Genomic DNA, 12,261 nt, shown 5'->3' with positions numbered 1-12,261 from the left:
GCACAACAACACCAGATCCACGGACCAAAACCACTCAAAACGCAACCAAATCACAGATCGGTCAAGAGGCAATTTGGGGCTATTTTTGGGGATTTTTTTGGAAAATTTTCTAGGAACGAAATCGGGTGGGTTGAAGGTCAAATCCGCGGTAACCAAGAGCTGCTGATACCATATGATGAGGTCTAAGACCCCGTGTGTGGCCCGATCTCGCGGATTGACTTCGAAACCAAGGGGAGAGATGGGAGAACGCGAGGAACACGAAGAACACGACGAACACGAGGAACTCCGAGACTCACGCACGCACACCAACCCGATACACCCGATGCTTACCTCCGTGGCTCGATGGACCACGCCAATAGAATCTCCGAGGAAGAGGCACGTGGTAGAATTCCCGGAGAGAGATTGGGGTTGGAGAGGAAGAGCTTGGTGAGGGAGAGAGAGTAACTTGTACTAGAATCTCACTCAACAAGATCAAAGTCAACAACCAAGGTGCCTTGATTACAGAGGGATGATACCCAAGGGAGACTAAGCTCAAAGGTAGGTTTGAGTTCAAAACAAGTCTAAGGGGTAAAGGAGGGGTCCCAGCTACTTATATAGGCACACATGGCCAGCAAGGGCGAACAGGTACGCGAATGGATAAGTTAAGGCAGTTTGGTGGGGCATTCCCATCAGATCCGGTTTGGGTCCGGTCTGACCGGGCCAGTGACCGGGCTGTCGGGTCATGGATCCGGTTGACCGGGCGCAAACCGGACTTCTGCGAGGAATCCGGTCCTGGGTCCGGTCGTTGTCCGGTACGAGGGGGCTGGTCCGGTTTGTGCCCGGTTGACCGGGCCTGTGACCGGGGCGTCCGGTTGCGGGTCCGGTCTGACCGGGCCTGTGACCGGCCAGCCTCCGTCTCTTCCTTGGAGCGCTTCGAGCGACGTCAGCTTCGGCTTCAAGATCATCTCCATGTCCAGTGGCTTCCCTTCCTCTCTTGACCTTGGCGTCTCCTCCTCTTCGGGGTCTTGGTGCGCCTTGTACCTAATGACACATAGCACGTCGGCATGAGGTAGCAATCCATCCAAAGGGGTACCAAGATCAAGGGTGGTGAGGAGCGAGTTCACCTCATCATGTAGAGCTTTGACTCGGGCTCGTGTCATCGGTCCACTTGGGGGACTTGTTGGTCTTGGTGTGGAGGTGACCGAAGGCCACCCCGCATCAGGACCGATCCTAGGGTTTCCTCCGGTATGTATAGTATAATGGACATGGGATGTCCACGATGCGCTCCAGGGAGGAATGGTGCCACTAGAAGGCAGGACCGTGTCAGGGCCACACATGCTGACAGGGATTTTTCCCGCCCCTGTCCACAAAAAAACCCTAGCACAACGAAGCGCCACAACCTAGCATGCGCCACCATGATCTTGTAGCGCCATCATCAGCCGCTTCATGACACTCGTATGCGGCCTGAATAGTAGAGACACACGACGTCGTTGGGGCTAGGAATAGCAGCCTCACAACCACGCGGGAGGAACCCATCTCCACCGCCGAGAGGCATTCATTGACCGGACATAGCAGTGGGAGCACACCGGGCCCCGTCAGGTCCAGCCAGGCTCGGATGGGCTCATGAAGCTATGGTCGCCCTTATGAAATAAGCTGGCCGTAGAGCCGCCGTCCCGGGATCCCGCCAAGTCATCTCCTGCACCATTAGGAATCCCACCCGTCGTAGAGCCTAGACCGCTCGAGCCCATCTGGGGCCATGAGACCCAGACTAGGTACCACCCACTACTAGGAAAAGCCTTATTGTTGGCGCACCAAAAAATCCTACTGCCGGCGCACCAGCGCCCGCCGGTGGGAACAAGCCGGTGGTATTGGGTTACCCCCGGCGCACCAGCTGGTGCGCCGACAGTAAAATGAGTTATCCCCGGCGCACCAGGCTAGTGCGCCGGCGGTATGCTTTTTCAATTTTTTTTAAAAAAGGCCAATCTAGATCTAGATGTCGATCTGGATCTAGCTCAGGTTCGTCCTCGAAAACCATGAATATGGGCCTGTCGTTGTTGCGCCGAGGTAGGAGTAGGAGGAGGTGTAGGAGGCCGGAGGTGGAGGTGGAGAAGGAGGTGACCGGAGGTGGAGTATGAGGAGGAGGAGGAGGAGGAGGAGGAGGAAGAAGAAGATGTCACCAGAGGGAGGATGTCACCGGAGTAGGAGGAGGAGGTGGAGGAGGAGGAGGAGAAGGCCCGAGGTGGAGTATGAGGAGGAGGAGGATGTCACCGGTGTAGGAGGAGGAGGATGTCACCGCAGGAGGAGGTCCGAGGTTGAGGAGGAGGAGGCCCGTGGTTGAGGTCGCCGGAGGAGGCCCGAGGTTGAGGTCGCCGGAGGAGGTCGTCGTCGTCGTCGGAGGAGGAGGAGGAGGAGGTCACTGGAGGAGGAGTAGGAGGAGCCCGTCAGGGAGGAGAAAAGGAGAAGGAGAAGAGGAGGAGGAGGAGGAGGAGAGGAGGAGAAATGGAAGAGGAGGAGGAGGCGGCTAGTCTGCGCATATATAGTAGAGATTACTGCCGGCGCACCTAGTATGGTGGTGCGCCGGGGGTACTTTTTTTTTTTTATCCAAATCTCAAACCTCAAAAAACTCTATTTTCCTTTTTCAAATTTTGGGAATCAAAAAAATCGCTAAAGGACCGTAGGTCGTTGGATTCGGATAGGAAATTTCGCGTAGATAGATTTTGATATAAACAGTTTTCATCGGAGGTTGTATGCAACCAGAAATCCTGTTTTACCGAAAGATGGCGTCATTTTGCATAATATATCGAAATTCATATTTTTAAATTTTCACTAAAACTAGATGACATATTACATGGGCATTTCAAAAGATTTTATTTTTAAGGCGGTCCAGGGGGTGGAGAGGAAAAATTGCAGCTAACCTTACTGCCGGCGCACCACCATGTTGGTGCGCCGGTGGTAAGCAAATTACCCCCGGCGCACCAACATGGTGGTGCGCCGACAGTAAGGGGAGCTACGGTTTTCAGTTCGGCCCGGACCTGGTTCAGCCTTATCCCCGGCGCACTAATTTTTTCCTGCCGGCGGTCTTGGGTCATCACCGGCATGGCCGAAACATGGAGCGCCGGTAGTATTTAGCACTGGCGGGCATCTTTTTTAGTGCACCGGCAATAATATTTGCAGCTATAGGCCTTTTCCTAGTAGTGACCCGTCATCAGAGCCCCTACAGTCGATCCTCGTAGCCGAAGGACGATCGCGCCGCACCTGAGCTACCCGAGGTGCACCGCCGCCAGGGAAGGGGAGGGCCCCGATCCGCCTCGATGAAGCGGTGAAGGAAGATCCGCCGCCGCCGGTGTCGCCCGGGCTTCACCCGATGACGGGGGAGATGGTTATGACGAGGGGACGAACGGTGGCAGGGTGGGGAAGGCCTGAGGGGGGGGGGGGGGTCTAGGGGGAGGTGGTGGTTTCCGAACCGCTCATTGGTATCATCTTATTTTTATATATTACCCTTTATCCAAAAAAAAAACTCAAAGTTAGGGGTCACCAAGATAATCTTTCAACTCTAGAACAAAAAGAACCCTGGAGAACATGTCAACCCTAACCGAAGAAACCGTCAACTCTAAAACTGAGTATAATGTCGACCAGGGGAAATAGCAATGTGCCAAACGTTGTCTTTCTCATGGTATAGGCGTCCTGTCATTCACCAGCTAATGCCGGCATGCCGCCATCAACCTGCAGCTTCTTCCGCTTGGAAATCATCACAGTAATCATTGACTAGGTCGGTACCTCTGCCCTATAAATACATTCGAAATGGCATTTATCTTGCAAGCCTACAACTACAAGTCGATCTGCAACTAACTACGCGAAACAGAGAGGTTGTCATACACAAGAACATCACCGTATACTCCTTTGCTGCCGCTTCATACACAACAGTAACCAATGGCTTCCCGGCAAGTGCTACTCGTTGCTGCCGCTGCCATTGCCGCCACCTTCCTCCTGGCGCCAGCCTCCGCCGAGGTCTTCACTGTGGGGGACGCCGCCGGCTGGACCCTCAAATACCCTGCCACCTGGACTCACGGCAAAACCTTCGTCGTCGGTGACAGCCTAAGTATGTTTTGGGAGCACGCACCTTCGATCCGCAACACTTATTTAGAACTCGTACCGCAATTGCTAACAACTTTGCGTTTGTTCGCAGCGTTCATGTACCCCTCCGACAAGCACAACGTGATGGAAGTGACAGGCGCGGACTTCAAGGCCTGCAACGTGACAGGGAACGCGCTCGGCACCTGGAACTCCGGCAGCGACACCGTACCGCTCGCCAAGGCCGGGAGGAGGTGGTTCGTCTGCGGCGTGGGCAACCACTGCGCCCAGGGCATGAAGTTCCTCGTCGTCACCGCCGACTCCACCGCACAGTCCCCGGCTGCCCCGCCATCCTCTTCGGCCTCGTTCATCAGCGGAGCGGTTTCACAGGCGATTGCAGCGGCTTGCGCCGTAGCCGCAGCCGCGTTCATGTTCTGAGCGCCAGTTCTTCACACTTGCGGTACGATTGTCGATTGATCGGCATATGTGTGTCCTGTGATCGATGCATGACCGGCCGGTGTGCTTTGGGGCCTGGGGCCTCGGAGGAGTGTACCTTTTTATTTTCTTCGGTTATCACTTGCTCGTAAGTGTTTGAGGTAGCTAGACTAGGCGACTACCAAAAGCCTTCAAATATTGTTACCGCGATTGAATTCTTTCATATATAGATTATGTTTTTTATATTTTGGCTTCTATTTATTTCTTTTGTGGGTTCCAACGTGGAAGTGTTGTAATTTGAGGATTACATTCATTCACAAATGATTAATGTGTTGCTGCCGATGTTTGAAAAAGAACAGCCCTAAGCTCGCCTAGTTTCTTTGGGTTAATTGGATAAACGTGCTGTGTTTGGATGCACAGAATTGAGTCCTAGAATTGAATTGAGTGAGAATTCTAAATCTGAGTTGGAAAGGAAATGGCCTCCAATTCGATTCTGTTGTTTGGATGTGCATGCTATTTGATGTTAGAATTAAATGGTAGCATCGAATTCTAATTCCTGTTTGGATGTACATGCTGATAGTCTGCTGCTGCTGATGAGCACCAAGTATGTCAGGAACGCAGCGGAGTTGTTGGTGTATCCGATGACCTGCGCCGCCAAGGTGTTGTGGTCGGCGAGCAACGCCTGGGTGGAGGTGAGCAGGCCCCGATCGGGATCTGCACTGCGCCATCCTGATCGATTGTGCCCTGCACATAATGCACAAAAATCACCCATGTCAGGTGCGGGTGGGTTCAAAGGGGACCAGAGAAAAGGGGAGTGGCTGGGAACCACATCGCCGGGCGTCCATGTTCCCATCCGTCGCTGACTGTGGGAGATGCATGGGTCAGCCTCCCGCCGCTAATCCTATCGCCGGCGGCCGACGCTGCCCATCCTGCGCCGTTCCCCATGACCTAGGGATTGGGGCAGGGCTATGGAAGGGCAGACGCTGTTGTTGGATAAGAAGGGGAGGGCAGGGTAGGAAGGGCACGGCGGAGAAGCGAGAGGAGGGCGGAGGACTGGGAAGACTCGCCGCGTGGCCATCGCCTTGCTCCAGGATAGGGATGGGGATGTCGTGAGCTCGGGAGAGGTCGCGGTCCAACAGGAAGACTCGCGTTCGTACCGCTTGGCAATTCCGAGGGAATACGGAGGTCGGACCCTCCGAATTGGGAGCGGGCTGGAATTTGGCTGCCTTTCCTGATCCAGATTCTATGCGTATCCAACGGACTGGAATTAGAGACCCGAATTCCAATTCCTCAATTCGAGACCCAATTCACTGTAGGTTATTTGAGGAATGCCACTACAACTTTCGTCTTTTGAAAAACGCCTCTCTTATTCTATGTACATTTTATAAATGCCATTTTGCTCACTTACACACATATACCACACATATATACTTTATTTTCGTTGTACATACGTATACATGACGGACCCCACCTGAATCAGGCTGACATGGGCTGGGGCACTGGCAGAAAAAGGCATGAGCAATACAACAAATTTTTGTTCATATAATAATAATATGTCAACCACATTGCCTGTCACATATAGGTACAATAATACAAGCACAATGCAACTTTCTATTCGGCAAGGTTCATCAGGTGGATATAAGTCTGATTACATGAACCATAATTGCATGCATGCACCGAATGTATATAAAAGAATAATAAAGCGGTACGCGTCCTCGCGTCGTCCCCCAGGGCGACGCTAGGGCGAACGCTAGCGCCGCCAGCCGCCGCCCTCCCTCGCGTCCCTCCCTCCGCCGCTGCCGTCGGCGTCGGCCACGGTGGCGGCGGGCCCCGGCGCCAAAGGGGGTCGGGGGGTGGTGGTGGCGACGATCCGTTGTGGCGGCTGGGGCGGCGGCTGCGGGGAGGCGCGCACGGCGTCCGGGGCGGAGATCCCTTGACGAGCGGCGGCGGATGATCCCTCCATGGCCTTCGATGATGGTGGTGCTGGTGGTTGTGGGTCTAGGTCCCGCATAGACCCGCCGTCGGTTCAGCTGATGGCGCGAGAAGGGGCAGCGACCTTGCGAGTCGTGGATGGTGTGGTACCGGCGTCCAACACCGCGTGGCGTGGCAGGCCCGATCTGAGATCTGGGTCGAGTGTGTCTCGGATGGTGCCTACTCCGATTCCTCCTTTGTTTTCGCTGGCTAGCAGATGGCAGCGAGGGGGCTTGTTCGTCTGCTTCGCGGTTTGAAGGTGGTGGTCTTAGGGTTTCGCTTGCGCGAAGATGGAGAGTTTCCTGAGGTCTGTGCTTCTTGATCTGGCCGGAGTGTTGAGTTCCGGAAGGCGCCGCCGGCGAATGGAACAGTGCATTTTGCCTGGAGTTTTGCTGGATCGGGTGGAATTCGGTCGTGCGCACCCAATGTTTTATTCCAGCCGTTTGGTTATGGAGGGAGCGACACGAAGCTCTATTATGTGTTGACATCAAGTGACATTTTCGTCCATGGTGAAGTCAGAAGAAGAGAATATCATGAAGGTCGGATCAGAGGACTAGCTAATGGAGGTTCAAGTCTCCGCGTTGTTTAGTGACTGACTTGGTGTTCTGGGCTTCGCAGCAGTGGTATGAAAGCGGGGGCGGCAACACATGTGAAGTTCAGAGTCCTAGCTTTCAGGGTGAAAATCCAAGGTCTGGCCTTAACTGGTTGTGTCTGGCAATGACCTTGTTGGAGGCATTGTTTTGAGAGCGGGGACAATCTTCAGGGTGAAAACCTAAGATCTTTGATCGGACGATGACGGTGTTGGTGCACTGTTTCCTTCTTGGAGGCGTCACTTTTGGAGAGTCTGTATTTCAGGTGTTGTAATGGTGGTGGATGTATTGTTGTTGCTAGGCCTAGAATACTGTAGCGGGACTTTTGTTTCTTAGTTTTCTTTTATCTTTTTTGGTTGTATGCATCCGTACTGCCACTAGGGCGGGACGTTGTTGCAAAGGCTGGTTGTAATTGGTATCTTTCGATATTAATATATTTCCTCTATCGAAAAAAAGACCATGGGAATAGCTCCCAGTTCTAATTTAAACATGATCTTCTTTTTAGTGAAATTTAAACACAATCTAGCAGTAAACGAGCCAACTATCCTATGTCACGACCTGACACGATCCATAAGACATGAATGTATGATGTCGATTCGGCCACAAAGTACAGTAAGTCCCATCTACCACTTTCCTTTTCTAAGAAAAATGTTCGACTTTGATGCTTAATCCAACTATATACATGTTGAGCTGTGCTACATCGAGGTCGACCTCGATTCCTGGTAAAACAAGGTCAGTCCGACCAGGTGGACTTTCCTTTTCTGGCCCACCGTGGGGACCACGCACTTTCCTTTTTCGGCCCACCGTGGGGACCCCGTAGCATACGATCATCTCCCACGTGAACGCCACTTTTTTTGGGGACCACAGCATAAAGCTACATCTACATCGGATCCCATCTTCTTCTTACCTGCTACATGTGCGCTGGATCCCCATCTTCTTCTTCAACACGCCAAGAACAAGGATGAACCAGGGAAGAACAGTCACATCCAGATTCTTGAAAAAAAACTTCTCTCCTCTCGTCCAGTTCCTGCCACCAGTTAAACCTGCTACATCGATTCAATCTACTTGACGAAGAGATCTGCTACATTGAGGGAGAGATCTGCTACATACTTTCTTGTTTCAGATCTGCTACATACATATAGGGAGAGATCTGCTACATTGAGGGGAGGGATCTGCTACATCTGACGACTAGCAGGTCCAGGAAAATCACCTCCAGCCCATCCCCCTGGTACATCGTCTATCCCTCTGCAAAATCAGTTGACTGGAGGTACTATCTTGCCCAGATTCAGTTACATGCACCTTTCCCTTTGCTACATCTAGTGAAAAATCTGATTTGGATGTAAACCCTGAAGGTACTAGAGTGTCAGTACTGCCCAGATTCAGTTACATGCACCTTTCCCTTTGCTACATCTAGTGAAAAATATGGCAGCATCAAGTCTTTAGACATCTATGTTACATGCACTTAGTAGGTGACTTCTCTACTGCCTTCAAACAGAAATAAATTACTGCTATGTTACATGTGCCACTAATGTAACTATAGGACAAACAAAAAGTAACAAGTCTAAAAAAAAGAGCATAGAACACAAAGATAGCATGTAGAACACAGGATATAACAAAAAAAAAGATGGAACACAAAGGTAACTGGTAGAACACAAAGGTAGGACAACCATGTTGAACACAAGAAAAAAGCATGTAACTGGGAGAACAACTAGGTAGAACAGAAAAGTTAGGGGCAGAGCTAGAAAGAACACTAGACTGCAGCTGGTATGTTACATGCTCATACTGGTTATCAGTTTCATACAGGTTTGCCATTAGTAAAAGTAGTACTGCATAAAATTTGCCCATACTGGTTGCCATGTCAGTCACATGATCTTTCCTGGTATTGCCTTGGTTTTCTGCGGAACACAAAGATATTTACAACTTGCACCTGTAAAACAGGGAAAAAATAAAAAAAGGAGAATGTTATTTAACTGAAGATGGTAAAAATCAGATGTAAATTTACTTTAAAAAATGTCGTGCAACCAAAAAATCTTAATGATTCATGTCATTGATTCCATGCAGATATTTGTTTTTGAAGAAGAATGCCAAGGGCTCGCGGATTTGAATACTGGTTTGGTGGCATTGATCTCAATGCAACTCCTGAAGCTAGTACATCAACTGATCAACATACTGGGCAGCCGCCAGAAGTCGGAGGCCATCGTGTCGATCCCCAAGGAGATGAAGCAGGTCCTTCAAACAATGATCAGCAAGCTGATTCGCGTGCACGGACTGGTGTTACACTTTCTAGTGAGGAAAGCGATGGTGAAGCTGAGGTTGAGTCAACGCCTGAAGGATATGTTCCAAAGGTTCCATTTGTTGGCATGATGTTTGACACACCTGAACTAGCTTTGCAGCACTACAACAGATATGCTCACCACATTGGTTTTTCAGTGAAGATAGAATCATCTAGGAGATGTGCTAAAGATGGTGAGCTAGATAAATTTGTTTATGTCTGCAACAAATCTGGGAAGCCTAGAGAAGAAGAAGCAGTCCCAGTTAAGCAGAGGAATCGTAAGCTAACTGTGCTGACCGACTGCAAAGCAAAGCTTCGAGTAAAACGTGATGGTGCTAGATGGAAAGTAACTCAGTTTGTTGACGTGCATACACATGAGGTGATTGACAAGTTTGCGCTTAAGAAGTACTTGACATCACACAACAAGATCCCTGCAGAAGAGAAAAAGTTCATTGACTTGTTGCATGAAGTCAACCTTACTTCATGAAGAATCATGGAAATCATGGGGGAGCTATATGGGAGCAAGCAGAATGTCCTATACAACAGCAAAACTGTTAGTAACTACACTGCAAAACTAGGGAACTATGACAGGATTAAAGATATCCCAGACCTGCTAGAGTACTTTGAAGAAATCAAGAAAAATGATCCCAGATTTTTCTACAGGTTCAAGCTAGATGCAGAAAATAAAGTGGAGAACCTGTTCTGGGTGGATAGCAAAGCAAGAGATGTCTACCCCCTGTACAATGATTGTATTTCTTTTGATACAACATTCATGACAAACCAGTACAGCATGCCATGTGCTCCTTTCATTGGAATAAATAGATATGGTCAATCAATCCAGCTTGGTTGTGGTTTTGTGAGGAATGAATCTTCTGTGAATTTTGTGTGGTTGTTTGAGCGGTTTTAGAGGCAATGGATGGACTACATCCATTGAACATCATTACAGATCAAGATGCAGCTATCAGAACTGCTATCCTCATTGTGTTCATTGGCATCATACACAGGTTCTGCAGATGGCATATAATGCAAAAAGTACAGGAAAAACTTGGTACTTTTGTTGCTCAGAGAGAAGACTTGCGTTTAGAGTTCAATGATGTGATTGACTACAGCATGACACCGGAAGAGTTTGAACAGCGGTGGGCAAAAATGGTGGAAACGCATGGGGTTGCAGATAACACACATTTTCTTGACCTCTATGATTTGCGTGAGTATTTTGTGCCAGCATATTTCCGCCACCGGTTTTTTCCATTCCTTCAAACTACATCTAGAAGTGAAGGGTTTAATGTTGTTCTTAAGCAGTATGTTCATCCACATGATAGCCTTGTTCGTTTCTTCAAGCAGTACATGAAACTGCAGGAAAGAATAGATGTAACAGAAGATGCTCATGAGTTTGATGGTGATGAGAAGACAGTCAGGCTTTGGGGGGACTTTCCCATGGAGAAGCAGATCCTTCAGACATACACCATGCCCATCTACAACCGCTTTCAGCTTGAGCTTCGGAAGATTACATCCTACAATGTTCGTGACATTGGTGTTACTGAACAAGGGAGCATTCATGAGGTTTTCCCAATACAAGGATCCGTGCGCGGGTACGGTAGGAGGAGTTATCGTGTCGATGCTGATGTAGCTAATGGAATCTACAATTGTGAATGCTGCAAAATTAACAGGGATGGTATCCTGTGCTGCCATGCAATGAAAGTTATGACACATCTAGGGATGGTTACAAAATACCCAGAGCACTACATCCTACCCAGGTGGTGTCTACCCCCTCCCGACATAGTTGCACCGCGGGATGAGAGGCAAGAAAAGCCTGTTGGCCAGAAACTATCTAGAAAAGATATGAGATTGCTTAGATATGGTAACCTCTGCAGTGATTTTGCTAAGCTTGCTGTTGGTTTAGCGGCCTCAGAGAAAACTAATGAAATAGCTGAACGGCACATGAGAGCAATGGAGAAAGAGATAGCAGATTTGAAAAAGGCTAATGCTGATGCACTCAAAAAAAGGAAGAGCGCCAAGCATCCAGTAAACACCAACCCTGCTAATGAGTCACAAGAAAGTGTACCTATGGAAGAAGATGCTGCTACTGTGGAGAATCGGAAAGCTAGGAACCCACCAATGTCAGCGACAAAAGGGCGCCCAGGTTCAAAAAGAAAGAAAGGTGGTCTACAGTTACAGAAACCAAAACAAGGTCTTTGTGGTGTGTGCAAGCAACCAGGTCACGATGCTCGTACGTGCGAGGTGCGACTAGCAAACCCAGAGAAGTACAGTTTGTTGGGCCTTTTTCATTGATTTGAAAAAAGAAGGAAAATATATAAGAAGTGAAGGACATTGTGTTTGATTTAAAAATTATGTGTTACATTACAGGCCTCATGTTACCTTGTCGAACAAATTTGTACGAGACCTTTTTGCGAATATTTAAATGATTTTTGAGACAGAATGTTTTCTCATGCGAAAAAATGTATCTTATGATTGTCAACTTATACTTTATTGCATTTGCTGAATTCTTTTCGATAGAGTAAAAATAAAGTAACTATGTAAAGTCAGTATTGATACATAGGTAACATTAAAAAAGGAAAAAAAGAGCATGGTTAGCGATATGAATTACCACTTGACCACATTTGCTAGACAAATAACTGCCAATTTGCTTTCTTCGTGAAACGTAACCATTTATCTGTGTACAACTTCCTTATGTTTGGAATGTCTTTCTGTGAGTACGTTGCTGGGGTCCTGCTTGGGCATGCTTCAAGATTCTTCAGTGTGAAAAAACCACAGTCATACCTGGGAGATGAAACACAGATAGTGTGTTTAGTTTTGTTAGAAAGCAATGAGAAATGAAAAACCTACAGTAAAATGAAGTTACATTGTTCTAAAAAAAATATAAAAAATGCGTTATACGTTTGAATTGAAAAGTATTATGAAGCTTACCCATTGTTTTGGCGCGGG

The 12,261-nt window shown here is 48.8% G+C and overlaps 3 protein-coding genes across 3 annotated transcripts; all 3 read left to right on the top strand.

Annotated features, from left to right (window-relative positions):
• Positions 1–3,812: 3,812 nt before the first annotated feature.
• LOC127330264 (mavicyanin) lies at positions 3,813–4,731 on the top strand. Its single transcript, XM_051356532.2, has 2 exons — positions 3,813–4,078; positions 4,166–4,731. Exons 1-2 carry the CDS (start codon positions 3,910–3,912, stop codon positions 4,486–4,488), a joined length of 492 nt encoding a protein of 163 aa, XP_051212492.1. The 5' UTR covers positions 3,813–3,909; the 3' UTR covers positions 4,489–4,731.
• Positions 4,732–9,820: 5,089 nt separating this feature from the next.
• Positions 9,821–10,225, top strand: LOC127328909 (protein FAR1-RELATED SEQUENCE 3-like). The gene has a single exon (XM_051355470.1). The coding sequence runs from the start codon at positions 9,821–9,823 to the stop codon at positions 10,223–10,225; it is 405 nt and encodes a 134-aa protein (XP_051211430.1).
• Positions 10,226–10,230: 5 nt separating this feature from the next.
• Positions 10,231–11,607, top strand: LOC127328910 (protein FAR-RED IMPAIRED RESPONSE 1-like). Its single transcript, XM_051355471.1, has one exon. The coding sequence runs from the start codon at positions 10,231–10,233 to the stop codon at positions 11,605–11,607; it is 1,377 nt and encodes a 458-aa protein (XP_051211431.1).
• Positions 11,608–12,261: the final 654 nt, after the last annotated feature.

The sequence above is a fragment of the Lolium perenne genome, chromosome 2 (assembly GCF_019359855.2).
Source record: "Lolium perenne isolate Kyuss_39 chromosome 2, Kyuss_2.0, whole genome shotgun sequence".
Lineage (NCBI taxonomy): Eukaryota > Viridiplantae > Streptophyta > Magnoliopsida > Poales > Poaceae > Lolium > Lolium perenne.
The sequence above is the reverse complement of the archived record's forward strand: the minus strand, read 5'-3'. Positions and strand labels throughout refer to the sequence as shown.